The 27934-nt window shown below is 38.0% G+C and overlaps 1 protein-coding gene across 1 annotated transcript in view; it reads left to right on the forward strand.

Annotated features, from left to right (window-relative positions):
* The window catches only part of LOC114666077 (lysosomal-trafficking regulator-like), a 125588-nt gene extending 98018 nt beyond the window's left edge, over positions 1-27570 (forward strand). Inside the window, exons 19-23 of the mRNA XM_028820815.2 lie at positions 15240-15379; positions 15729-15826; positions 16996-17152; positions 20669-20740; positions 24751-27570. Coding sequence (XP_028676648.1) covers positions 15240-15379; positions 15729-15826; positions 16996-17152; positions 20669-20740; positions 24751-24889 — 606 coding nt within the window. The 3' untranslated portion in view covers positions 24890-27570. The remainder of the gene's footprint in view (positions 1-15239; positions 15380-15728; positions 15827-16995; positions 17153-20668; positions 20741-24750) is intronic.
* Positions 27571-27934: the final 364 nt, after the last annotated feature.

A 27934-nucleotide genomic window follows, 5' to 3' on the forward strand; every position in this document is an offset into this window, starting at 1 on the left:
TAATAATTTATACGCTTCTTATATATTGTTCAAATTCTTTTATCAAAATACCAGTGACAGCGCAATGCACGATAACATGGAGTGAATACACCATACGCATCTGCCCACGGCCGCCCTGGTGTGCGCAGATAGCAGTTGATTCTAAAATAAAATAAACATAAAAAGAGTAATACAATCATCACCCATAAAGCGGATAGCAGACGTGACGTATTATATGTGTACCAGATTTCAAGTCAATAGGTGAAACGGTTTGCAAGCTACAGGTGATTTAAAATCCTGGACAGACCAACGAAAAGTCACGGTAGCAAATTATGGAAGAAGATTTTACTGTTTAATAATTTATATTTATATGAAATGTGCTTCTTATATATTACTTCATATTCTCATATGATAATGATGTTAATGTTGTTTATATTGATTTCTATGTTATTGTAAGTGCATCTATGTGTGTATATGTATGTATGTATGTATGTATGTGTATATATATATATCTATATATATATATATATATATATATATATAAAATATATATATATATATATATATATATATATATATATATATATAAAAAAAATATGTGTATATGTATATATAATATATCTGTATATGTGTGTATATGTGTATATGTATATATATATGACAGCAACACTCATAACAATGACAACACAATTACATTGACAATCATGTTACGTTATTTTTAAAATGTTTCCTTTACTTTTTCATAACCTCTTTAACACACTACTTCTCCGCTGCGAAGCGCGGGTATTTTGCTAGTATATATATATATATATCTATATATATATATATATATATATATGTATATATATCTATATCTATATATATGTATATGTTGGAGATCCACGAAGGGAGAAAAAACGAATCACGTATCATAAAATAGTTTTATTCCTGAGCTTTCAACCCCTATCAGGGGTCTTCATCAGAGGATAATGCTTAGACTTACAAGAATCAAAGGCAATATATAGCAACACATTCAGTATGGGGGGGGGTGGGTGGCGGTGACTAAGTCAGTATGATCAAGGGCGGGGGGGGTTGTATAGTTTAATCATTGTTTATATGTCCTTCTTAAGTTGGCATATGCTGGGTTTATGTCCAAGTGTCTGTTGATGGCGTTTTCATCTGATAGCCAAGACTCGGTCAACTCTCTGGCGCTTTTTGTACTGGCCTTAAATTTTACTTTTACGTTGTCCCAGTTGAACTATTTTATGATACGTGATTCATTTTTTCTCCCTTCGTGGATCTCCAACTGCAAATATGCAAACCGTATCACAGACCTTCTCTTCCATATATATATATGTATATGTGTATATGTATATATATATATATATATATACACATCTGAGAAATTGTGAGGGGAGTCTTCCTCAGACTCACTGGAGAGATCTGGTTCAATATGTAATTGGGGATCTAAATTGTTCCCAACTGCCACCAGTTCCCCGTCTCCCTCCCCCGGAATAGGTTCAACAGGCGAATCAACTGGCGTGCAGTGTTCAGCCATTAATATAGGAAAAAGAGCATTCCTTCTGCCTATCAGCTACGGCCAAGGGCATGAATCAGAAACAGCAGACCACACTTTAAAGTGACGACCCTTATAAGTTAAAGGAAGAAGTAATGTCTCATAGTTCTTAACATCTCCATGTACACAGCGTATTTTTACAGTGTCAGTATTACTATGGTAACTGTCGTCAAGACAGTCGTGTCTGACAACACAAAGGTCATTGCCTGAGTCCAACAACGCTGTCACCTCTCGGCCCCCGAACTTCACCGAGAAAAATAATCCATCTTTGTTTTTCGACGGATTTGGGATATTCGAGCAACAAACCTCCGCTATGCCAATTTCCATTGAACGAGCTGGAGACAGACGACAATCTCTCACCAAGTGACCAGGTTGATTGCACCGGAAACATCTTCGTTCAGCGCCACTGAATCGGCGACGTCCACGACCTCTTTCTCCAGAAGCAGGCATCTCATTTGTGATTTCACCAACTGCGTTCCCTGGAGGCCTAGCGGACGACATCCGATTATCAGTTGCTGACGGTTGACGATGTTCCGGTCCACGGTCAAGTTGACGAGTATACTCTGGGCGATCTCTTATAGGTGTTAATACAGGATACGGAGTAAAGAAGGTACCGCTTGTTTTCAAAGAGGTCTGCGAGCCTTCTAAACATTGGGAAATAACATCCAGTGATTCAAGGTTGTGACGAAGAAACTCATCTCGGATGGGTGCAGGTATTCCAAACAGCACTATGTACATAACAACCTTTTCTACAATGTGCTCTATCTTATCTCCCTCAAACCAGCATTGCACTTTATGAATCAAATCTTGTATTTGTGCACGGATGGAACTGTCCATATCCAACCTCCAGTTGTAAAGTGCAAAACCTTTCGACAAAAAGGTCGTGGCTTTCCGCAAAACAATTTGATCTTTCAAAAAATCATAATCGCCAAGCTTTACGTTAGGTACATTTCGTAATGAAAGGAGGGCGTCACCAGATAAGAACGGGGTGACGATAACAGCCCAATGACGTTTGTCCCATCCTAACAAAGTCACCACTTGTTCAAAAGCCAAAAGAAACATCTCCAGGTCATCAGACAGACCCATCTTCATCAGCACATTCTTAGGATTGTCCGGAAGCGGAGGCAAAGGGACAACTCGTCTAGCAACTTGCGCAGGAGTTGGTGGTGGTGGAAGCGGAACATTCTGGGCGAGTTGAAAAATGTATTCGGCTTCCAACTGTGCATCCATCTGTGCAACCATTCCTGGTACCACTTGTCACGCTTGGGTCACAGATTTGCACAGAGACACTGGAGGTTGTAGAAAAGAAAGGAACTTTATTCAAAACACTGCAAACAAACATTTGTCTCTTTTCAAAAGTTTAAACGTGCTCCTCCATGACAACTCAGAGATGACAGTTTCCCCAGGAGGAGAGAATGTCTGAGAGAGGGATAAGGAGATGCAAGCAATCAGTTTAACAAACTGAGAGAAGCCTGTGGAGGCTTTTTGAGAAGGCGGAGCACCGCGCGAGAGGCAGGTTACGCGACAGAGCTGGCCAGAAGGGAAAGGAGAAATGTGAAGGTAGCCTGTCTATGTTTCCTAGGGGTTTTCCCAGGGGCGTCTGTATCTTTTGGGGGTACTATTAGCTTCGCAGCTCACAGTATATATGTATGTATATGTATGTATACAGTGGTGTGAAAAACTATTTGCCCCTTCCTGATTTCTTATTCTTTTGCATGTTTGTCACACAAAATGTTTCTGATCATCAAACACATTTAACCATTAGTCAAATATAACACAAGTAAACACAAAATGCAGTTTTTAAATGATGGGTTTAATTATTTAGGGAGAAAAAAAATCCAAACCTACATGGCCCTGTGTGAAAAAGTAATTGCCCCCTTGTTAAAAAATAACCTAACTGTGGTGTATCACACCTGAGTTCAATTTCCGTAGCCACCCCCAGGCCTGATTACTGCCACACCTGTTTCAATCAAGAAATCACTTAAATAGGAGCTGCCTGACACAGAGAAGTAGACCAAAAGCACCTCAAAAGCTAGACATCATGCCAAGATCCAAAGAAATTCAGGAACAAATGAGAACAGAAGTAATTGAGATCTATCAGTCTGGTAAAGGTTATAAAGCCATTTCTAAAGCTTTGGGACTCCAGCGAACCACAGTGAGAGCCATTATCCACAAATGGCAAAAACATGGAACAGTGGTGAACCTTCCCAGGAGTTGCCGGCCGACCAAAATTACCCCAAGAGCGCAGAGACGACTCATCCGAGAGGTCACAAAAGACCCCAGGACAACGTCTAAAGAACTGCAGGCCTCACTTGCCTCAATTAAGGTCAGTGTTCACGACTCCACCATAAGAAAGAGACTGGGCAAAAACGGCCTGCATGGCAGATTTCCAAGACGCAAACCACTGTTAAGCAAAAAGAACATTAGGGCTCGTCTCAATTTTGCTAAGAAACATCTCAATGATTGCCAAGACTTTTGGGAAAATACCTTGTGGACTGATGAGTCAAAAGTTGAACTTTTTGGAAGGCAAATGTCCCGTTACATCTGGCGTAAAAGGAACACAGCATTTCAGAAAAAGAACATCATACCAACAGTAAAATATGGTGGTGGTAGTGTGATGGTCTGGGGTTGTTTTGCTGCTTCAGGACCTGGAAGGCTTGCTGTGATAGATGGAACCATGAATTCTACTGTCTACCAAAAAATCCTGAAGGAGAATGTCCGGCCATCTGTTCGTCAACTCAAGCTGAAGCGATCTTGGGTGCTGCAACAGGACAATGACCCAAAACACACCAGCAAATCCACCTCTCAATGGCTGAAGAAAAACAAAATGAAGACTTTGGAGTGGCCTAGTCAAAGTCCTGACCTGAATCCAATTGAGATGCTATGGCATGACCTTAAAAAGGCGGTTCATGCTAGAAAACCCTCAAATAAAGCTGAATTACAACAATTTTGCAAAGATGAGTGGGCCAAAATTCCTCCAGAGCGCTGTAAAAGACTCATTGCAAGTTATCGCAAACGCTTGATTGCAGTTATTGCTGCTAAGGGTGGCCCAACCAGTTATTAGGTTCAGGGGGCAATTACTTTTTCACACAGGGCCATGTAGGTTTGGATTTTTTTTTCTCCCTAAATAATAAAAACCACCATTTACAAACTGCATTTTGTGTTTACTTGTGTTATATTTGACTAATGGTTAAATGTGTTTGATGATCAGAAACATTTTGTGTGACAAACATGCAAAAGAATAAGAAATCAGGAAGGGGGCAAATAGTTTTTCACACCACTGTATATGTGTATATATGTGTATATATATATATATATATATATATATATATACATATATATATATATATATATATATATATATATATATATATATATATATATATATATACATATATATATATATGTGTATATATGTATATGTGTATATGTGTATATATGTGTATATATATATGTATATATGTGTATATATATATATATATATATGTATATATGTGTATATATATATATATATATGTATATATGTGTATATATATGTATATATGTGTGTATATATTTGTATAGCACACACAATCAGTGGGCACTTTATAAGGTACATCTGACATGTACAGGGTTGGACACTTTTTTGCCTTCAGAACCCACTGGGTTCTTCAAGTTCTGGATTTGCCAAGATGCTGAATATAATTATTAGGGATTTTGGTCCATGCTGACTATATCATCATGCATGTACTTAAATTTCTTTCTTTTTCAGTCAAACATTCAAGCTATGGCCTTCTCTTCCACCTCATTGCCTGGGTTCTCAATTATATTTTGATCTGCAGACTTTGGTAATCTAATGTCAATGTAATGTAATGTTTGTGCTACTAGCCTGAAATAATGGATACTTTGTTACATGAAATGCTGGATATATCAATTTGAGAAAAGGCAGATTTTGGCCAAAAAAGAGTGAACAGCAGCAATGCTTAGGTTTGCTCTGACATTCAAATGAGGCCTAATTGTGTACCTAGAAAACATTCCGTAAACAATTTTTCTACCAGCAACAGTCAAATCCATTGACCCAAAGAGTGTGGATTCATGCTGTTTGTGCCAAATTCTGACCCTGCCATGTACAGTACATGTTGCCACATAAATCTGTATACTTAAGGGAAATCTTCACTTATTTACCCTAAGTTCTTGTCTATAAGCCGCGGCTTATCTAAGGAAAAAAGTTGTGAAAATGAAAAAATAGAATATCGGCTTATACATAAGTCCGGCTTATACATCCATCGCGGGGGTTGCGTTCCAGAGCCACCCGTGAAATAAGAATATCCGCGAAGTAGAAACCATATGTTTATATGGTTATTTTTATATTGTCATGCTTGGGTCACAGATTTGCGCAGAAACACAGGAGGTTGTAGAGAGACAGGAACGTTATTCAAACACTGCAAACAAACATTTGTCTCTTTTTCAAAAGTTTAAACTGTGCTCCATGACAAGACAGAGATGACAGTTCCGTCTCACAATTAAAAGAATGCAAACATATCTTCCTCTTCAAAGGAGTGAAGCAAACAAATCAATATGTCTGTTTGGCTTTTAAGTATGCGAAGCACCGCGGCACAAAGCTGTTGAAGGCGGCAGCTCACACCCCCTCCGTCAGGAGCAGACAAAGAGAGAGAGAGGGAGAGTTTGTTTTTCAGTCAAAAATCAATACGTGCCCTTCGAGCTTTTAAGTATGCGAAGCACTGTGCAGCATGTCTTTTCAGGAATCAGCTTTACAAAAGATAGCAACGTGAAGATAATCTTTCAGCATTTTTAGACGAGCGTCCGTATCGTCTAGGTGTGCAAACAGCCCCCCTGCTCAATCCCCATACGTCAGGATCACAGATAGTCAGCGCAAGAGAGACAGAAAAGTAAGCCGGGTAGCTTCTCAGCCATCTGCCAATAGCGTCCCTTGTATGAAATCAACTGGGCAAACCAACTGAGGAAGCATGTACCAGAAATTAAAAGACCTATTGTCCGCAGAAATCCGCGATATATATTTAAATATGCTTACATATAAAATCACAATTTAAATGACCGCTACGCGCTCGTGTTGACTCGGCGACGCCCAGAGCAGAAAGAACGCGCTCCGGCCGCTCCAACCGCGCCATGCGGGGAGTGAGAGAGACGCCAATATCTCACACTCTCTCCCCCCTTAAAGAAATTAAATGGGCGCGAGTGAGACCACTGACCTCCCTCCCTTCTATTAGTTATAGGTTATAGTACGTTCGGCTTATCCATGAGTCCGGCTTATCTATGATACGATTTTATTTTAAAAATTCGTATGATTTTTGGTCTCCGGCTAATACATGAGTCCGGCTTATAGACAAGAACTTAGGGTAGTTTTTTATGATCAACTGCCCTTTTTAGCCTCATCTTCTTATTCTTAAGTGAAACAAGTGGAGCACTTCAATGTATTCTACTGCTGTAGCCCATCCACTTCAATTCCCAAAAGGTGTTTATTCAGAGATGGTCATCTGCAAGTCACTGTCATAAAGAGCCAATACTTTTTGTGTTTGTGACCAGTCTGCTAGCTTGAAGAGTCTAGCCATTTCTCCCATGACTGCACTCATTAACAAGGGAATTTCACTCACAGAACTACTACTCACTTGATGTTTTTTGCTTATAGCACCATTCTCTATAAACCCTGGAGACTGAAGGACTGCTGTCCCACATCTTCCACCAGCAATTAGCACAAATTGCTTTTAGTTCATGTGTCTTCTTCATTGTTTATGACCAAAAAACTACTAGATATATAGAACCTTATTTGGCCCAAGAGGGAAATTCAAATTTTCACAGAAGCACTTTAAAAAATGCATGCATAAATAGATAGATAAGTAAATGAATAAACACACTCTCTCTTTGGCCTGAAAACACACCAGAATGACTATAAAGCAAGAAAATTTAAAAGAAAGAAAAGGTTTGATTTGGCCATGAGGCATTATGTAGGCGTATTGCTGTTGATGTAAAGGTCCCCCAGTCTGAATAATTCATTGGCTAAAACTCCTCAGTGTTAGTGTATCAGAGAGAGAATGTGCAAAATAATTCATAATGGCACTCAGTTTTGTTTTAATTCTCTCCTTTGCTAGTACCTCAAGGGAGACAAGAGTGTGCCCTATAACTGAGCTACTTTTAATTAAGTTGTTGATTCAGTGGGTCTCTCATGTTACCAGCCCAGCACACCACAGCATAGAAAACTGCACTGGCCATCATTAATACTGATCAGATAGTCTGACTGTGGAGGGGACGCTGGCACACACATGTTGCTGCCGCTCTTCCCTGTCATCAACACTTTTCGTTAAAATTCACGTTAAACCTAAACTTTTTGCAATTGTTCATCTTCTTTTTATTGTATGTATAGTTTATGGATGCAATTGACTCGAACTGTGTTGATTTGGATTTACTTTTATGGACTTTGCCTTGACTGGGTTTGCAGCCTCAGGGACAACCGAGTCTTTCTGTGGCACACATGGACGAGCCCTATTGACATTTCTTTGCACCGTGACGATCTATGAGCCGGGAATGGTCTGTCTTCTTGATTATGTTTTATACACTGGATTGCTCTCTGTTCCTTCTATACGTGCTTAATGACTAAGAAATGATCTGAGGTTTACACCCAGCTGGATGTGTCTCTGAGCGATCCCGCCTGTAATATCCAGTGTTATATGTATGTGGCTGTATGTTGGAACCTCCGAATTTTGGTATCTTCATGTGCATTTTGTAATATTTCCTACTACGCTTTTTCTGCTGCTTTCCACTAATCTGCGCCTCCCGTCTCACCTTCTCCACTGTGCTGTGCTGCTTCTTTGCTACCATCAGATAAGTATTGCTCTCTACTATGATAAAATACTGTCGTAACAAACTCCTTCATATTAAACAGTTTGTCCACAGCAAATGGTCAGACTGGAATGTCCTAAAAGACAATGGTATTGTGCGGCACCCGAAATATTTACATTGCGGGTCAGGTCACCGCCACAGCCGGACTGCAAATGAAAAGTTCACTGGCAGCGTTTTCTCAGGAATGTGTCGTCCTACTCGGCTTTGGAAATAGGAGTGTCAGTGTGCCCAGTCTGCAATATGTTAAAATAAACTCTGGTCATGGATCTGTGCACAACAAACCCACATTGGCTAATATTGCACTGTTTAACTCAAGATCTCTTAATGGCAAAGCACTGGTGCTATCAGAATTCATTACAGACTCAAACCTTGACTTGCTATGCTTAACAGAAACTTGGCAAAAGCCAAATAATTTTACATCTGTTACGAAGGTGACCCCACCTGTTTACATCACTTCACAGAGCCTCACAGCTCAAGACAAGGTGGAGGAGTCACAGTAATTGCTAAATCGAACTTAAACATCAAAAGAATCCCCATTGATGGTCAATTGTCTTTCGAGTGTCTGGCTCTTAAGCTGACAACAAATTCTGGTCCTGTCTCACTTATTGTTGTCTATCATCCCTCGAAATACAATGCTTTTTTTTTATCTGAACTGACTGAATTATTAACCCACTTAAGTTCACTTTTCCAGAGAGTCATTCTTGTTGGCGATTTCAACATCCATATATACATTACTACATGTAAACTGAGAAATAAATTCCTATCCTTACTGGACTGTTTTGACTTGGTACAGCATGTTGATTTTCCCCACCCAGTCTGGTGGTCATATACTGGACCTGATCTGCACATCTGGATTATCTGTCGGCAACACTTATAGCAGTGATTTGGGACTCTCTGACCATAAAACAGCGCTATTCACTGTCTCATTACCTCTCCCTCCTCTTACCTGTAAACGTCAAATTTCTTTCTGTAACCTTAAAAATATCTGTACCTCTGTTCTTGCTGGATCCATTTCTGATCTTTTTCTGTCTTCACCTATTCCATCAACACTAGATAGTCTTGTTGACCACTATAACTCAGCCCTTCATTCAGCACTCAATAAAACAGCTCCTTTAAAACATAAGGAGGTTTCCTTTCAGCATTCAGCTCCATGATATAATTCAGAGCTACGATCTATGAAAGCAACTGGCCGACACCTTGAGAGAATGTCACGTAAAACTGGCCTCACTGTTCACATCCAGGCTTTCTCTGACCATCAGAGGGCTTACAGGGATGCACTAACTGCATCCAAGAACACACATTATGGCAGAATAATAGAAAGTGGCCATGAAAACCCAAGGGTTTTGTTCTCTGCAGTTAATAAATTACTTCAACCTGCATCTGGCCCAATTACCTCCTCTGCTGAAGTCTGTGAAAAATTCCTCCACTTTTTCCGCAATAAAATTAAATATCTAAATAATTCAACTAACATAAATCCATCATCCACTTATATCCTTCCCTGTCTTCCCACTCCACTCTTTTCTAAATTTTCACCAGTCACATCGGCATTTGTTAATGACCTTCTTTGTAAGATAAGGCCAACTACACTTCTTAAATCCTGCCTTCATGCCATAACCCCGACTGTTACGACAATAATCAATAAATCCCTAGGCAATGGGTTTGTGCCAGCCACTTTTAAAATCGCTTCTGTTTTTCATGTTAAAAAAAGTCTGGTCTTGATGGTGACGATCTTAACAATTTTCGGCCTATTTCCCACTTACCTTTTCTGTCTAAAGTTCTTGAGCGTGTTGTAGCCTCCCTGCTCACCAATTACTTAACCTCTAATAATTTGGTGGAACCCTTTCTGTCTGGTTTCAGGGCGCAGCGCAGCTGTGAAACTGCTCTTCTTCGGGTAACCAATGATTTTCTTATGGCAGCAGACACTGGACAAGCCAGCTTATTAATTCTGTTAGACCTCAGTGCAGCATTTGACACTGTCAGACATGACATTCTACTGTCCAGAATGGAGAACATGCTGGGTATTTCTGGCACTGCCCTCCAGTGGTTCAAGTCCTATCTGACTTTTATGCAGATGACACTCAACTTTATTTCAATGTCAAAAGTGCAACTTCATCAGAATTTTCTTAGCTCACAACTTGTCTCAGTGAAATTAAAACCTGGATGGAGCAGAACTCTGTAAAATTAAATTGCAACAAAATTGAACTCCTGCAAATTGGCACTAAAGCTCTACTTAAGAAAATGAGTTCCTTTTCAGTCACTCTTGACGGTGATCTCATCAGACCTCCTTCTGATGCAAGGAATCTTGATGTAATTTTTGATTCCTCCCTTTCTTATTCTGCCCACATAAACCACATTAAGAAACTTTCTTACTTTCACCTCCATAACATATCCCATGTTCACTCATTCCTCTCCTTTTTTAATGCTGAGAAACTTGTCCATGCTTTTATCACATCCCACATCGATTATTGTAACTCCCTGCTGGCAGGTGCCCCTTCTAATCTTCTATCACAGCTCCAGTTGATTCAAAACTCTGCTGCAAGAGTCCTTACATGAACCAGCAACAGTGAGCACATCATACCCATCCTGCTTCGCCTTCACTGGCTCCCTCTATCTTACAGGATTGAATATAAAATTCTATTAATAACCTACAAAGCTGTAAATGGCTTTGCACCGGACTACATCAGTGACCTTCTAAATCACTATGCTCCTGTTCGCCTACTAAGGTCCTCTGATTCTGGTAATCTTGTTATGCCTCACACTAACCTGCACTCTGGGTGACAGGGCCTTCAGCTCCATAGCACCCAGACTTTGGAATGACATCCCGAAATTAATTATATCAGCTGACTCCATTCATTCTTTTAAAAGACAACTTAAAACTCATCTATTTAGGAAGGCTTTTAACTTAACTTAACATTCTGCCCTTTCTTTCAGATTACCTCTCTGCCCAGGTGCTCAGGATAATTTGTGTCTCTGTTATATCACAAATTAGGTTATTTGTTAGGTTTTTCTTTTATTGTTGAATTTAGTATTTTACTCTGGTTTATTGTTCTTTATTCTATTTAATGCTTTGTTATCTGTTTTATTGTTCTACTGTATTTAGGAAAACATTTGTATCCAATGTTACATATACCCTGCTGTTTTTTCTAAGACTCTGTGAAGCGCCTTGAGCATGGGAAAGGCGCTATTTAAATAAAATGTAAAATTTTTAAAATTATTATTATTATCAGCGAATTTCACCAAAGCGTTATTCGCAGCAAATTTGCTGCATTCGCCCTTTTTTGTTGATTGATGGGACCACCCCCCGGGTGTATAATGCTGATCATTTGCATTACAGACTCTGTGGGATGTTATGTGTGCTTGTAAGCCAAATGTGTAGGTTGATTTATAGTTTCACATCAACATAAATGAAGGAGGTGTGTGCCATATGCATGCATAATAATTAGCCATGTGGAGCAGCGAGAGTAAAAACAAACCTTGTGCCTGATGCCGATCCCCCCCCCCCCCCCCCCCCCCCCAACAGATGAGACTCTATGAAATAATAATAGTAACGAAAGATTTATTACTATTTACAAGACCTTTTTATCTTTTTGATAGAATGAAAAGTGAAAAGCCTCAGCACAGACAGTTTAGAGAGCCTTCAGTGCAACTTAAAAAAAAAAATAAAACGAGCCAGCAGTTTCAATCATGACACGCCACTTTGAATTTTATGCCCTTAAAAGACCTACATATTTTTTCTGACTTTTGACTGCAATTTTTCAATTTCCGCTTTGTTTTAATGAAATGTATGATTGCATGGCTCAGACTGCATTTTTTCTTCCTTGATTTCACAGAGGCACAGTGGTGCAGTGGTTGGCACTGCTGCTGTGCAGCTCAGGTCACCTTTTTGGTCACAATAATTAGTCCAGCATAGTTGGCAGATGTTTCCCTAGCCCTCAGGGACACTTTAAAGATGACTGCACCATTATAATCTAGTCAAATCTAGTTTATGAAGTTAGTCCTTCCCTATTAACTTCAATGCAGTTCGCCAAGTTCGGCAAGTATCACAAACATTTCCATGATTTTGTGGAACTCACGGCAAAACGAACTTGGCAATGTTCTCTCATCACTAGATATCATGGAGTTACAGAAGATGTGAAGGATGTCACTTTCCACATTAAAGGAGTACAGTCTCCTAAGGAAAAAGAGCCTACTCTGCCCTTTCTTACATAGTTCTCTCTGTTCCGTGACCAGTCCAACCTATCATTGATGTAGACCGATAAGTACTTGTTGGAGTGGACCACCTCTACATCCACTCCTTGAATAGTAGCCAGACATAGAGGCTGTTTGCTTCGGCAAATTCAGTAACTGGTTTCTTGGTTTTGCTGATGTTAAGATGCAGACAATTCTTGGTTTGCACCAAGAAACAGACTTCTCCACCTGACTCCTCTCCTCTGTCTCATGCCCTTCATCAATTAACCCCACAAGTGCCTAATCATCTTAAGAATTTCTGCAAGTGACGTGCCCTGGTGTTATATTTGTAGTCGGAGCTATACAAAGTGAAGAGAAACGGAGACAGGACTGCTCTTGTCATGCTCCAGTGGTGCTCACATCCATATCAGAAACACAGTCTTTGAATTTCACAGACTGCAGTCTGCCCTAAAAATAGTCCATTAACCAGGACAACATAGGCTTATCACCCTGCATATATCTGAATGTACCCCTTAACAGGAATGGCCAGATGGTTTTGAAGGCACTAGAGAAATCAAAAAACACAATCCTCACAGTGCTGCCAGCTTTGTCCAGGTGAGAATAAACCTTGTAGAACAGATAGATAATTGCATCCTCCACTCCAATCTTTGTCCGATAGGCAACCTGCAGAAGGTCCAGTTGGTCTACCATATGAGGGCTCATGTAGGTCCAGGACCAGTCTCTCAAAAGTCTTCATGATTTGAGATGCAAGTGCCCCTTGGACTGTAGTCATTAGGTGAAAAGACACCTGTCTTTTTCGGAACAAAAACAATTTTAGAATGTTTTCCACACTGAGTAGCACTTTCTGAAACCTTAGGGACAGACTGAACAGGTGACAGAGGACACGACAAAGTTGGTCAGCACAGGATTTAAGAATTCAAAGACTAACTCTATCTGGTTCCGCTGCTTTTCCTGTGTTTAGCTTCCTCAGTTGTCTCCTTACTTGGTCTTCAGTTATGGACAGTCCACACTGATGGTAAGAGGTGGACTTGTCACTGGCCATTTCAGTTTATTAGGTAGGAATTATTGATGTAGTAGAGATGGTGTGGGGAGGCTGGTCTTTAAAAGAAGGTAGCAGTGGAAGGGAAAAATCTATTAAAAATTGGTTAAGGGCATTAGCTTTGTCCATATCCCTTTCTAGATCCTGAGATCTGGATTTCTTGAGTCCTGTAATTATACCCAAGACCATTCTAGACATCCTTCATGTTGTTCTAAGTGAGTTTGTTTAATATTTTAGCTTTTGTAAGCTTTCTTTTCTTCATTCAGCTTTTTCTTTAGCACATGCTGTACGTACTTCAGAGCCGCTTTGTCACCGGATTTGTTTTCTCATTCAGGAGACCTTTTAGCTCCTTAGTAATGCAGGGCTTGTTGTTTTGAAATCAATGCACTGTCTTTAGGTGAACCACTGTATCAACAGAGAAGTTAATATAGTCTGTGATGCAGTGACAGAGTCCCTTAATATCGTCCCCAAGTTACTCACACATCATTTCCTAGTCTGTCATTTGTAAGCAGTCATTTAGAGCCATTTTAGCCTCCAGGGTCCACTTCCTTACTATTCTGGTGGTAACAGATTGCCGTCTAATAACAGGCTTGTAGCTGAGAATAAGATGAATTAGGTTGTGATCAGATTTTCATAAAGGAACGGGTAGATTACACTTAAAGGCATCTTTAACATTTGAATACAGCAGGTCCAGTTTGTTATTTCATCGAGAGAACCGTTTACAAACTGATATAAATGTGTCATTGTTCATTCCAAAGTCACATGGTTGAAGTCGCCACATATTTTAACTGCAGGGTCAGAGCGAGTCATCATTAAAGTGTTGGTGACAGAATAAATCATTTCCATTGCTAGGTCACCATTTATGGAGGGTGGAATACAAACATTAATAAGGAAGATTTATTTTATCTTCCTGGGCAAATAATGTGAACAAATTCTGACAGCCAGAATTTCAGTGTCTGAATTACTGACTGTAGTTTTAATTGTAATATGCTCCCTTTTACAGCATTACTTATTTGCATAGATTACCAGTTCCCCTCCTGTCTTTTTTCCACACCACACTTGGTCTCTGTCTACTCAAATAGCATGAAATTCATCTAACATTAAAACAGTGTCAGGTATATCAGGAAGCCAGCTTTCCGTAAAGTGCAAAACGCCACCATTCTTGTATGCTCCATGGCCCACTGTAATTGCAGACAGTTCATCCATCTTATCTTACTAAACCTCTTGACCACGTCAGTGTGGTATACATATTAGGTTGCTGACAAAAATGTGGGTATTTGTTAGAGGAGATGATATCTGTTAACAATCAGGTGCACCTAATAAAGTTACCAGTGAATGAATGTGTGTTTGTGTATGTGTGTGTGGGAAAAAAAATTATAAATATATACTGTATATATCTATGTATATGTGTGTATAGATATGTGTGTGTGTGTGTGTATATTTTTTTCCTTTTGTTTCACAGATTGTTGTGGGATTTATATATATATTTTTAAATTGCTATGTTTTGCTCTAGATGGGTGTTAATCCAGATTTTTTTATATAACATATATATTGCATTTTTAATTTATATAGATAATTATTACCAAAACAAGCTATATATCAGGTATACTGTTTTTTCTTTAGCCCTCTGAAGTGGAAGTGGAGTCACAGGTGTACTTGTATGGGCATTCAGGAGAAGTCACCAGCCTCTTTGTATGTAAACCTTACAGCATTTTAATCAGCGTCAGCAAGGATGGCTCTTGCATAATATGGGACTTAAATAGGTTTGTACCTTTACATTCCCCTTTTTAGTTTTAGTGTCTTCTGTTATTCTTCGATTGAGTCCCAAATAGATAAGTCTGTTTAGTCATATGTAAGTCATCTGAGCTTAACAAAGAGAGCTCGTCTGTAAAAATACTTTTATTTGAAATTTTCAGCTGTTTGAATTACAGAACTTACACTGTTAGAAACATTGAAAACTAAGATTTCATAGAGTGTACAATAAAAAGTATACTCAGATTTATTAAATTGTTGGTTAACAAACTTTTAAGTTTGCCTCAACATAAATAATTGCATATTTAAATTTGATATTATTCCTGTCTCTGTGTTCATTAAGCTACATGTTTGTTACAGACTGTGTTATGTTCAGAGTCTTACTGGGCATAAAAGCCCTGTCTCAGCAGTTTCAGCAAGTGAAACCACGGGAGACATTGCAACTGTTTGTGATTCAGGTGAGTAGTGACATTACCATTCACATTGCTAAAACATAAATAAACAGTATAATATAGTCAGATGTATACCATTCTGTAAACTTTCAATGTGTATCTATTTATTATTTGAGAAAAAAATAACTTTTTTTTTCTAATAATGTTTCATGATTAATGAATACATCAACATTTCAAGCAAAACATGTGTACCATTCTTAAACTAAATTCAAACCTATTTCAAAATCAGAATCACTTTTATTCTTAATGTACTTAATGTACAGGAATTTAACTTAGTGGCTTTGGATACACATACTGTACTTGTTCTCTCTTCTACAGGGCTCATTTACACAGTATATTCATTTTTAGGATATGGGAGGTAACTAAAGTGACTACAGATTAACCAGTATTGGCAATGGAAGAACATAAAATTCCACACAAACAGTGTCTAACCACTGTGCCATTGTGTTGCTTACCCATAATATAATAAACTTAAATATAATTTGTTTTAGTTTTTTTTTGTTTTATGTGCATTAGTGATACATTAAACACAGATTTTGGGCAATTGGAACGTTTATACCGTGCTAGCAGAATTAGATGGTGGTGGTGGTTCCACATTTTTAAAAGGGGGAGCAAGAGGGTGTGTTCTTCTTACTGAGGAATCACATTACTTAGCCTTCCAAGGAAAGTCAATGCCAGGGTAGTAGAATGGAGCTGTGTACTCTGTGGTATCTTGTGGAAAGTGTAACAGGAGTATGAAGTTACAGAGCTGCTGCTATGTCCCATTTAGTCCCTGTGTTGGCACAGAGAGAGTTGTGTTCACATACTTAGTATGAAATCAAATCCATTGGATTCCACTGGCACCTTGTCTCCATAATAAATTAGTGAGACCAGTTTTGTGGATCCATACTTTGGTGAAAAATAGCATTCAACAGTAGTAATTTCTTCACTAGTAATCTGACTCTGTTTATATAATATGTATTTTATTATGAATTAATAATTTTAGAGAAATTTACTTAGATTTTGTTAATTCTAATGGTATCTCAAGTATCACTATTATTTATTTCCAAAAATATTTTTCTAAACTTTCTAGAAGTATGATTTGAATGTGCAAATAAATGACATATTGATCTAATACTTCCTTTATGTTCCATTTGAATACATAACACTTATTTAACACATTTATGTTTTCCTAGTTGGTGGTGGTAGTGACCTGAGGCTCTGGACTGTAAATGGGGACCTCATAGGACATGTTCATTGTAGGGAAATCATTTGTTCTGTTGCATTCTCCAACCAGCCTGAGGGAGTTTCTGTCAATGTGATTGCCGGGGGACTGGAAAATGGAGTTGTTAGGTAATTCATGTTTCTATTTTAATGGGTTCTAATGCTTTTATTCCAGTCACCTGTATATGGAGGCTTTTTTACTTAATGTCTTCTAGTTATTGCTTCTGTTCATTAGTTGCATTTCAGTTTTAAAAATTATGTAGGGGACCTAAAGGTATTTAAATGGAATTTTGGAATCTAACCTTGAAGTATGGTTTTAATTTCTGTTGTTCCATTTCACACTGCACAATTAGCATATTTGTCTATCTGTCTTTAACGCTGGATTCCCTGGAGTCTACAAAAAAACTCGTAATCCCGTCCCAACTTAAATTCCTTTGCACCTCTCCATCAGCGTCTTTTGTTTTGAAAATGTGTCAATCAGCACAAGCAGCAAGCAGCCTGCTAACCAATTCCCTCCATGATGTGGTTTTTATATAAGGAACATATAAATGTTTTTCATATAAAGACCATCACAAAACATAAATCACTAAAAGGACTTTGCACGATACCTTGGCAAGTTTGGTGTGCCCTGCTTTTTCTTTGAAGGGCATGCGTGTGGCAGACTGACTGGCAGGGTGACGCTCAACCTGTTGCTGCCTCCAAATGGTGCCATCTTTCGCTTTTATTCCTGGTGTAGCTGTGTTGTTCTTATGTGTGAGTGGACGTTTCTTGAAGGAAGGGCTTCTGTTCTCTTTCTCCGATGTAGAATCCTCATCTGAGTTCACCTCTGTTATAGCATGTCTTTATTTGAAAATTAGCAGTGTCAGATAGGGGGGAGTGTGAACATGACTGAGAGAATAAAACTGAATAAATAAAATAAAACACTAAATTTTACAAGTACCATAAATTTAAACTGGCTGTTACAGACTCAAATCAAATGTACGTTTTTTTTCTATAATAGTAACAATAAGAGCAACTCACTACTCAAAACGGACACCCTCGAAATCGAACCCGCAACCTTTTGATTACTAGTCAGCAGTTCTTACCTCTGCACCACCCAAGCAGTCATGTCAACATTGTACCCACCTCGATTTCTTTTTCTACAGTTATATCCTTGAATAAAAGCACACTTGTTTTGTTATATTTGTACCCTTTGTGAAGTTGATTATTTGGAATTTGGACTTCAGTCTTCACGCACTACAGGTATACATTTCATGTCTATCCATCCATCTATCCATCCATCCATCCATCCATTGTCCAACCCACTATATCCTAACTACAGGGTCACGGGGGTCTGCTGGAGCCAATCCCAGCCAAAACAGGGCTCAAGGCAGAAAACAAACCCTGGGCAGGGTGCCAGCCCACCACACTTCATGTCTATGTTTTATCAATTATTATTAAAATATGAAAAACGTTTCTTTTTTAGTTATGTGTTCAACAATTCCTGCCTTGCATTTCATCCTACATTTTCATAGATCATTGTAGACATGGATCACACATGTGTTCCATATAACAATATATTATTTACCCTATATAACTCCAGGCACCTCACACGCACATAAACAGGACTTGATCTGGAAAAACTTTTTGCCCGAGTTGAGCTCTGGTGGAGGAGGGGGGGTGGGATAGCAGGCTGCCTACTGCTTGTGCTGATCAACACATTTACAAAACAAAAGATGCTGATGGAGAGGTGTGAAGAAATTTAAGGTGGGCCGGGATTACGAGTTTTTTTGTAGCCTTCAGGGATTCTAGTGTTAAAGACAGATAACGCTTCTGTCCATTAATGTTTATTCAAATTGCACTAAACTAAGTTAAGGGGATTGGGGTGGGTGGTGTCCCTGTACTCTAAAAGAAAATAGAAAGATGCTCATATTTGATGGTAAAGTGTCTGTGCAGTTTAAAAATAGCCTGTGCAGAACCTTAATTAAATAATCACTAATTGATGATGCGGTTATGCACCATCTGGAACTCATTTGGATTGGTAAGTACGTTTGCTCAATAAAGCACTATGGCGATATCTGGATACTTGCCCATTTGAAAGTACAAACGTCTCATAGTTAATACCAGCCTGCAAAGCCACAATGAATTCCTTAAAAAAAAAAAAGATGAGACTGGTAAACAATCTGCCTGTCATGTATGATAAAAAATAGTTTGTTTATTCACAATAAAGGTATTTTTTAGATAGATAGATACTTTATTAATCCCAAGGGGAAATTCACAAATTTTTGCAAGCAGCTGTCAGATTTGAAAGTGTTTTTCTGAACAACCCATCACTAGCTGAAGGGAGCAACAAGAGAAATACACCGACTAAGCAATTATCAACTAAAAGGTTAAACTTAACATTATTTGAGAAATTAACTGGAATTCAATAGATATTGTTATTGCCTTCTTTTAAAACTCATTGCAGTCAACGGTTGATGATGTCTTGTCTGTGTTGTTCATTTCAGTTGAAGCTCTTCCTTAAATGCTTTCCTACATATTTCCATTTTTTGTGGACAATGAAGACAAAGCCCTAAACTAAAGAGTTAAATATCCCTTTTACATCAAAGAGAAATTTTGGTGCTATGAGTTAGAAACAGAAATTAACCTGTATATGTACTTGGGTAATTCATTGTCTGTTATCACTGAAATAATGTGTGTTGCATAAAGGAAAGCGGTAACTAATCGCTGATCATCAGCAGGTTTTTTTTATATAGATGTAAGTTTTCAAAAGTTTCCAGTGTGAAAGCCAGCCCGACCACAGACAGATAGACACTGTCTTCAGTCCACCACACACGATTTATTTATAGTTCTATTTACAAATATTACAGTCCCGCACAGCATGCAGTGTTTCCACCACCAATCACCCTTCTCTCTGGCCTCACAATGGTCATCTTCGGGCCGCCTTCTCTCCACACTCCGAAGCCTTGTCTCCTTCCGCCCAACACCAGCCCCTGACTGTTGGAAAACGGCCCCTTTTATGCTGTCCCAGATATGCTCCAGGTGCCCCTTAATGAACTTCCACCGGCACTTCCTGGTGTGGTGGAAGTGCCGGCTGAGCAACCAGAAGCACTCCGGGTGACCCTGGACTACCTTCCGCCAGCACTTCCTGTTGTGGCGGAAGTGCTGGCTTCCAGGGCTTCAGGAACCAGAACCCGCCCCCTGGCGGTGGCCACGGGCCCCTATAGGATTGAGCTTCCCAGCTCGATTCCCATGACCCCCATAGCAACCAGGGCAGCTGTCCTCTCCTAGCAGAGGCGCTATATAGGCATCCCGGCTGGGTATGATACCAGTTACAGACTAGAATTGCATTGTACAACAAGAATCTGATATGGCTGATTGGTTGACTGCAAAGTTGCACTGCACTTCCAAAAGCTGTATAGTAAAATCTCCTTGTAGAGCTTGAAAACATTTTGTTCTATAGAGTGAAATTTTGGGTCCTTTTCAGTAAAATTTGCTATGTTTATGTGTAGAATAGCTATAACATATTTCTTTGCTAAAAAATACACAACTAAAAGATGCAAAATATTTTAGCTTTTAAAAGTGCATTTTATTGTACATTTTTAACGCATTCTTCCAAGAAAGAGCCTCTTCTTGCCTAATTTAGATATAATGTGTTCATTTTAGACTATGGAGCACTTGGGATCTGAAACCTGTTAGAGAAATAACCTTTCCAAAGTCAAACAGACCAATTGTCAGGTAAGGATGATGCATATTTTAGGTTATTATTATTAAAACTGCTTTTTTTTGGTGGAGTTGGGGTATTGATGTAAAAGTCTGGGCTGAGTAGTACTTTGAAATGGGAAAGGATGGAATTCGGATTGAGAATTCACAACACAATTTATAATTTGTTATTTTTTCTGGCAGATTCTTATTGGTAACTAATATTCTTTAGAAGCAAACTCCCCCTCTCCTCTTCCTCCTCCAATGAAGATATAATTAATCTTCTAGATGACATTTTGCCTGGCAAGTTTACTTCACTCATGGTCAAAGAACTGCCACAGCCTGTACTAGCAAAATGTTAAACATAGAAGAGGAGCTTGGCTCTTATAGAATGTATACATCCACAGAGAACATTCACACCAAGGATTTCAGTGGTTTTAATTAGCTTGTAAGCATTATTTGTGATCTATTGTAGGAAACTAATGTAAAATGAAGAAGATTTTGCAAATTGCACATATGAGGCATCTTTATTGACACCTTGCTTAGCCTTTTACCAGGCCAAGTCCCTCAAGTTACAGTAGGTAATGTTTGAGCAACATTAAAGTGGAAACCCTAAACAGTGTGTATCTGTCTTTAAATAACTCACAAATTTTCTAGCCTGCTTAAAATATTGGGTTTATACTAATTGTATCTCAAATTAAAATCTTTTGAAGTATCATACTTAATATGTAGAAATGTAATATATTAATTGCAGCACTTCATTTCAGTCATGCACATTCTGTGTGTATGGCAAATTCCAGACTAATGACAAAGCTGTAGAACAATAATGAAGCATGCTAAGTATGATTAAACATACCTATTTGAAATTAAACAATATCAATCTTAAATATGTTTAGGAGAGCAAAATATGTTTTTTTCAGAAAGGCATCCATATCTACATTTCACAAGAAAGTGTAAGTGTAATCACTTTCCATATCACAAAAGACATGAAGATGTACCCAGTTGGTCATATAGTTTCTTAGAGTTGTATTTAAACCACTGGGCTATGGTCCTTCCAATTGTTGTTCCACATGAATTTGACTACTGTGTTGATTGTGTCACACCACTTTCAGTTGCACCCAAATTTACCTTAACACTAGAATTACCAGAGCCTACGAAAAAACTCGTAGATCCGGCCCACCTTAAACCGCTTCTTAAATCCGTTCACACCTCTCCGCCAGCATCTTTTGTCCTCTAAATGTGCTGATAAAGACAAGCTGCCAGCAGCCGGCTATTCCATCCCCCCTCCGACTTAGAACGTGCACAAACTTTTCCCAGCTCATGCCTTGATTGATTATCTGGGAGTGAAGTGGAGTTTTAGAGTGGAAATAATAGGTCGTTATTTGGAACACACGCATTTCATGTGTGTTACGTTTCTGCAGTAATCTGTGTAAACTCATTGTTAAAACAGAAACTTTTTCATATTTTAGTAATAAATGTTACAAAATGTAGGCATAAACTATAGAATGTGTGAAGCAGCATGAAGTCTAAACATCAAATAAACACTTTCACAAAAGGTTTCTAGAACAATATAACAACTTCCGTGGTGTAGCGGTAAGATTTGCTGTCTCAGAGCGCAGCAGGCTTATTGTCCATCAGAAACCTGAGTTTGATTCCCCGCTGAGGAGAAAGTGTTTTTTTTTTTTTTCTTTTTAACCTCAAACGAACATAAAATTTATAAATTGGTATGCACTGTCAGTTAATGAGATCGTTATATTTTCATGTGGGATGCTCCTTTTAAAATATTTTTTAACAATTGAGACTGCAATTAATATGAACAAGTGTCCTTATAACTGTTATTTTTAAGATCCATAACACACAGACAGACAGAGCACTGCGTAATAGAGAGACAGACAGGCAGAAAAGTCACTAGATATATAAATAGGGAAGGTACATGTACTGAAAGAAAAAAAAGATCATCATGTGCGTTGATCCTGCTGTACTGAATAAGCTCACGCACTCTAACAATCCCCCCCCCCCCCCGATCTGACTCTAAGTAACAGCGCAAGTACAGACACAAACCAAGTGTATGTGTGTACTGTATAATATTAATAAAAAGAGCAGCTTACTACTGAAAACAGCAAATATAGGAGTGAGTGGGGATCGAACCGGGGACTCTTGATCACACTTGGTTTGCATCTGTACTTGCACTGTTTCTTAGAGTCAGATCGGGGAAGGGGGGGGAGCTTATGTTAGAGCGCATGAGCTTATTTAGTGCTGCAGGATCAACACAAATGGTGATCTTTTTTTTCTTTCAGTAATAGCACCAACATAAATCCGCACCCGATCTGACGCTGCTCATTTTCAAGTAATATTGCATTAGTGCAATGATGTTTTCACATATATTGTCTCTTTCTTTCAGATGTGTAATAGGAACCACAGCATAGAGAAAAGTGTGTACATTGTAACAGGTACACACGTTGTAAATGTAGGAAAGACGATCCTTGCATGTGTGTGAACAGTTAACATTTCAATCTGATGATTGCATATAGCGCTGAACTTACTGCTCTGTACTTTTCTATCCTCTGCATGTTCTGGAGTACAAAAGAGGCAGCATACAGCAACATGTGGGGACTGGCAAGATCGGGGGAAAAAAGCACGCAGTCACTGATTACAAACCGCAAGATGTTATGCGAATGAATATGAATAATGTTGCATCCGTGCTACAAAGTTTTCCGAAATGTACTATACAGGTCATAAAACGAATAATTCCAAATATCATATATACCTACGTCTGTGTTTTGTTTTTTTTTTTTTGACATCATACACCATAAGGTGCACACTAATTCAGCATGAGCAGGAACACTGAATAAAACTGAATAAAAAAAAAATCAAGTGACAGTGAGATACGAACAAGGCAGATTCACCAGCGTTTGTGTGTCAGCTTTTATCCCTCCAGATGAGAGAATGTCCAGTTCCATTGTCTCAAAACACCACTCACATCTCCAGTTATTCCGTTTCAAATGAAAAATAACAGCGTCAGATCCCTGGGTGGGGGGGCGGTAGTATGTATCGTGATCGTGATTTAGAGAGAATAAAAGTTAAAAAAACGGTAACTTTTACAAGTCCTATAAATGCACACCATTTGTTACAGACGCAAACCAAATGTATGCGTGTACTGTATAATATTAACAAAAGGAGCAGCTCACTACTGAAAACAGCAAATATTGGAGTGAGTGGGGATCGAACCGGGGACTCCTGATTACAAGTCAGCAAATCTTACCACTATGCCAATGATGCTGTAGTCTACTTCTTGAATCTTTTGTGAAAGTGTTTACTTGATCTTTGGACTTCAGGCTTCATACATTATATAGTTTATGCCTACATTTTGTCATTTACTACTAAAATATGAAAAACGTTTCAGTTTTAAAAATGTGTTTACACAGATTACTGTAGAAACGGAACACACATTAAATGTGTGTGTTCCAAATAGAGATCTATTATTTCCACTCTAAAACTCTAGCACTTCAGTCACTTCCAGATAATAAAACAAGGCATGAGCTGGGAAAACTTATTGAACGTTCTGCGGCGGTGGGGGGATGGAATAGCCGGCTGCTTGCTGCTCGTCTTAATTGGCACATTTAGAAGACAAAAGAGAGGTGAGAACGGTTTTAAGGTGGGCCTTGATCTACGAGTTTTTTCGTAGACTCTGGTAATTCTAGTGTTAAGGTGAAATTCTCACATGTATTTCATACATGGTAAGCAAAAATGAATAGGACAGGGAGACGTGTTAAACAATGCTACTACAGTATCTTGTCCATGTTTTAGCTGTATTTTTGATTTTATATTTTAATTATTACCTTTATGTCATATGACAATTGCAGTTTGTAGCATTATAATCACAATGTGAAATGTCTACATCTTGCAGATCTACTTTAAACCTTTAAAGATTTTTCCTCTAAGACAAACAATGAGAAAGATTTTTGAGAACATTGAGGTCTGGACATAACAAAGCAAGAGATCTGTGAGTAGCATAGACCTTTATTTTTTCTTATTTTATTTTTCAGCCTCACATACTCCTGTGATGGTCACCATTTGTATACGGCAAATAGTGAGGGAACTGTCATCGCATGGTGCCGTCGAGACCAGCAGAAGATGAAGCTACCCATGTTCTACTCATTCCTCAGCAGTTATGCTGCTGGATGAATGTCAAGGAAAACATAGTTGTCCAAAACAAATAAAGCATGAAGCCACATACATCTTCATACAGCAAAGAATCATTCATGCCTTGTGTTGAAAAGCACAAATGAAGATTGTAAGAGCATTTGACAGCTTCTGTAAAAGTAACCAACAAAAAAATTCCGAGAACATCAGTAAATTGTCATTCCAAAGGTGAAATAATTAACATGCATATTAGTATAAACTGCTTTTATTGCTTCAGCACAAAGCCATGCACAGAGCACTGATACTATATAAACCTTCTTCAAAGTCTAGCATGCAAAACATACATCACTTGCTTGGCATGTTTACAGAGAGCTGAGCTGAAAGCATGGCCTCCAACAAAAATAATGTTATTTTATTTTATTTTATTTTTTTTTTTTTACTTTTTGTTGTTGTCTAATGGTGAGCCCAATCCTATGTATTCAGTTGTCCTTCCCATTCCTATAGTTTTGTTTTTCTTTACTTGCAACAAATGTTTTATCTGAGAAGTCGGTTAGTTATGATTATAGTCTGTTTTACTGACACAGCTGGATCTCTGACACAAATCAGTTGAAGACTTTAAGGTTTGTTGGGGAGAAGCAAACAATAATAGATTCTTTGCTTGAGGCATTTGTCTACAGTGTGTTTATCACAGCCATTTTATAGTAAGTAGATATGAACTATGAGACTATTACTATTAACCATCTTTGATAACTCACCTCTTATCTTTCAGTCCTTATCGATTTTTTTTCAGAACCACCTTAATTTCCAAGCCATTTAAAAATTTTCACAGTACTGAAAACCGGCGCAAGCTGTGGTTTAGTGATAATGTAACACTATCATTGTGCTGAACTTGAACCACAACCAAGCCCTACTTGTGTCTCTGGTTACACATATTGTGTTAAACTCCTCAGGGCTTTACCATTTGTGGATCACTCAGTGTGCAAAGACCTCAGCCTTACTCCATGCCTGTATTTCTGCCTTTTACTTGAATATTCTGACTTTCTCACAAAAGGTACTGAACAGTTAGCATTGTTGCTGAAGTTGTGGATTATAGCCTGTCATCATGAAAATCAGTCACTGGTGTAAGAAAGTCAGACTTCTTTGCTTGAATTCTCTCAGGACTTTGAGGTATTTATAAATTCCTCACTATAGCTGGTAGGAAAGCGTTTGTTTTTTTTTTTCTTCCTCTCTATTTGGATGTGCTACTTTATAACAACAACAAAAAATAAACTAAATACATTGGAAAAGATGCACCTGTGATGTAAAAATCAGAGAAAGAGGTTCAGGTTAAGAGAAGCTGACTAATTCATGGTGGGATGCTAGAATTGTATTGCATTATAGACGTTGATGTTATTGCTTCACTTAGCCAGAGATGTTCTTATTAAATCAGGTAAGTGAAGCATTATTTTGCATTTCCTAATTTGGTAAGAAAGTTACCTGTGATAGTCCTACATATTTTAAGAGTGATAGGTCAAATTAACATGAAAATACAGTTGATCAGATGCACATTTTAATAATATGAAAATAAGAGAAAACATGTTAGTTTAGGAGAGAGAGCACATATATTTTCTTGTTAATTATTTTTACACAAACATTCTAAAGATGACATTTCTGTCAACACTAAATTATTTTAAATTATTATATTCTTACTTTTGTCATAAATTGGCTGAAATGTACTCATCTTGCCAACTGGTGTTAGATTAATACCCACCGAGTTGTAATATGTGATTTAAGTGGTGCAACTTTTTTTTTTTTTTTTTTTTTTAAGTACACATTAAAAATATATACATATAATGTATAAATGGTTAATAGGTCCTTATACTGCTTGTTGGTTTGTTTGATTTACTGTCTATTTCACAAATTAAAGTGTATTATTCTGCTCTTAGCAGGGTTATTCAAAGCCAGCCCTTCTTTTAAACAGCAATACAAAAGGATCACAGGCAAGTCATGTTATTATAAATTATGCAAAATAGGAGAGCCATTACACAGATGATAATTTTTGTATTTTAATGCAGAAGACATCAAAAAATAATTTTTATATGTAAGCAAATGGGTAAAACAAAATAATGTGTTGCTTTCATCTTATGTAGTTCCAGTGCAGTGTTAAATGTACTATCCAAAAAAAATGTTGCATTTGTGATAACAGCTTTCTCTTAAAGTTTACAATCGATCTTTAACTGCCACCTGTAATGTGGTTTTAGTACATGTTTTTTTGTATGTGCACAAACTTATATATTTTCCTTATTCAATGTTAATTGCATAACGCATACTTTTTCTGCTTGTTGTCAATTTATCACATCCATTTTTCATTTTACTTGGAATTACAGGCTGATTGACAATGCAGTATTATTATGGAACTGTTTCTGGAAATCTGTTTGCATGCTGGATTACATGTGGAGAACATTTTTCATAAGTTTAACATCTGTAAATGTTTGTTGATTTGCATTACTGTATGGGTTTAAAAATGCTATAAATTATGTTTCTTCAGATTTATTCAGGAAGTGTTTATTTGCCAAAGTGTTGCTTGGGGAACAAAAAGGGGGAGGATGTTGCTATTTTTTGTACTTAAGAATGTACAAAATAAAGTTAACAAAATACATGTGTATAAAAGCAGAGATCTTTGACACTGTTGTTAATCTTGAATGCTTGCTACTAAATGGGACAAAAGAACCGTTTACAATATACATTTTGGGTGCTTTACTGCTTTAAATACTACAGGCCACTTTGGGTTTTATTCTTCATAGTAACATTTTTGTAGTCCAACTGTTACCTACAATTTCATGTTCTCAGTCAGTGTTTTAATTCAAAATACAAGTAAAGACCTGCTTCTCAGGACTGTTAGGAATGTTAAAATGTCATAAAATGTGTAATAATAAAGAGAGAAATTAGTCTCAGTAACAAAGTGGGATAGATTATTCTTCTAGATAGAAAAATTCAGAAAGCACTTTGTGTCTCCCTTTTGTACAAGTTTAACTGTCCTAGCTGTCTAGTATACCCATGGAGTCAGCTGTTTTTTGTTTTTTTTTGGTGCTAACTTAGTTCTTAGTT

The sequence above is a fragment of the Erpetoichthys calabaricus genome, chromosome 15 (genome assembly GCF_900747795.2).
Source record: "Erpetoichthys calabaricus chromosome 15, fErpCal1.3, whole genome shotgun sequence".
In the NCBI taxonomy this organism is placed as follows: Eukaryota; Metazoa; Chordata; class Cladistia; order Polypteriformes; family Polypteridae; genus Erpetoichthys; species Erpetoichthys calabaricus.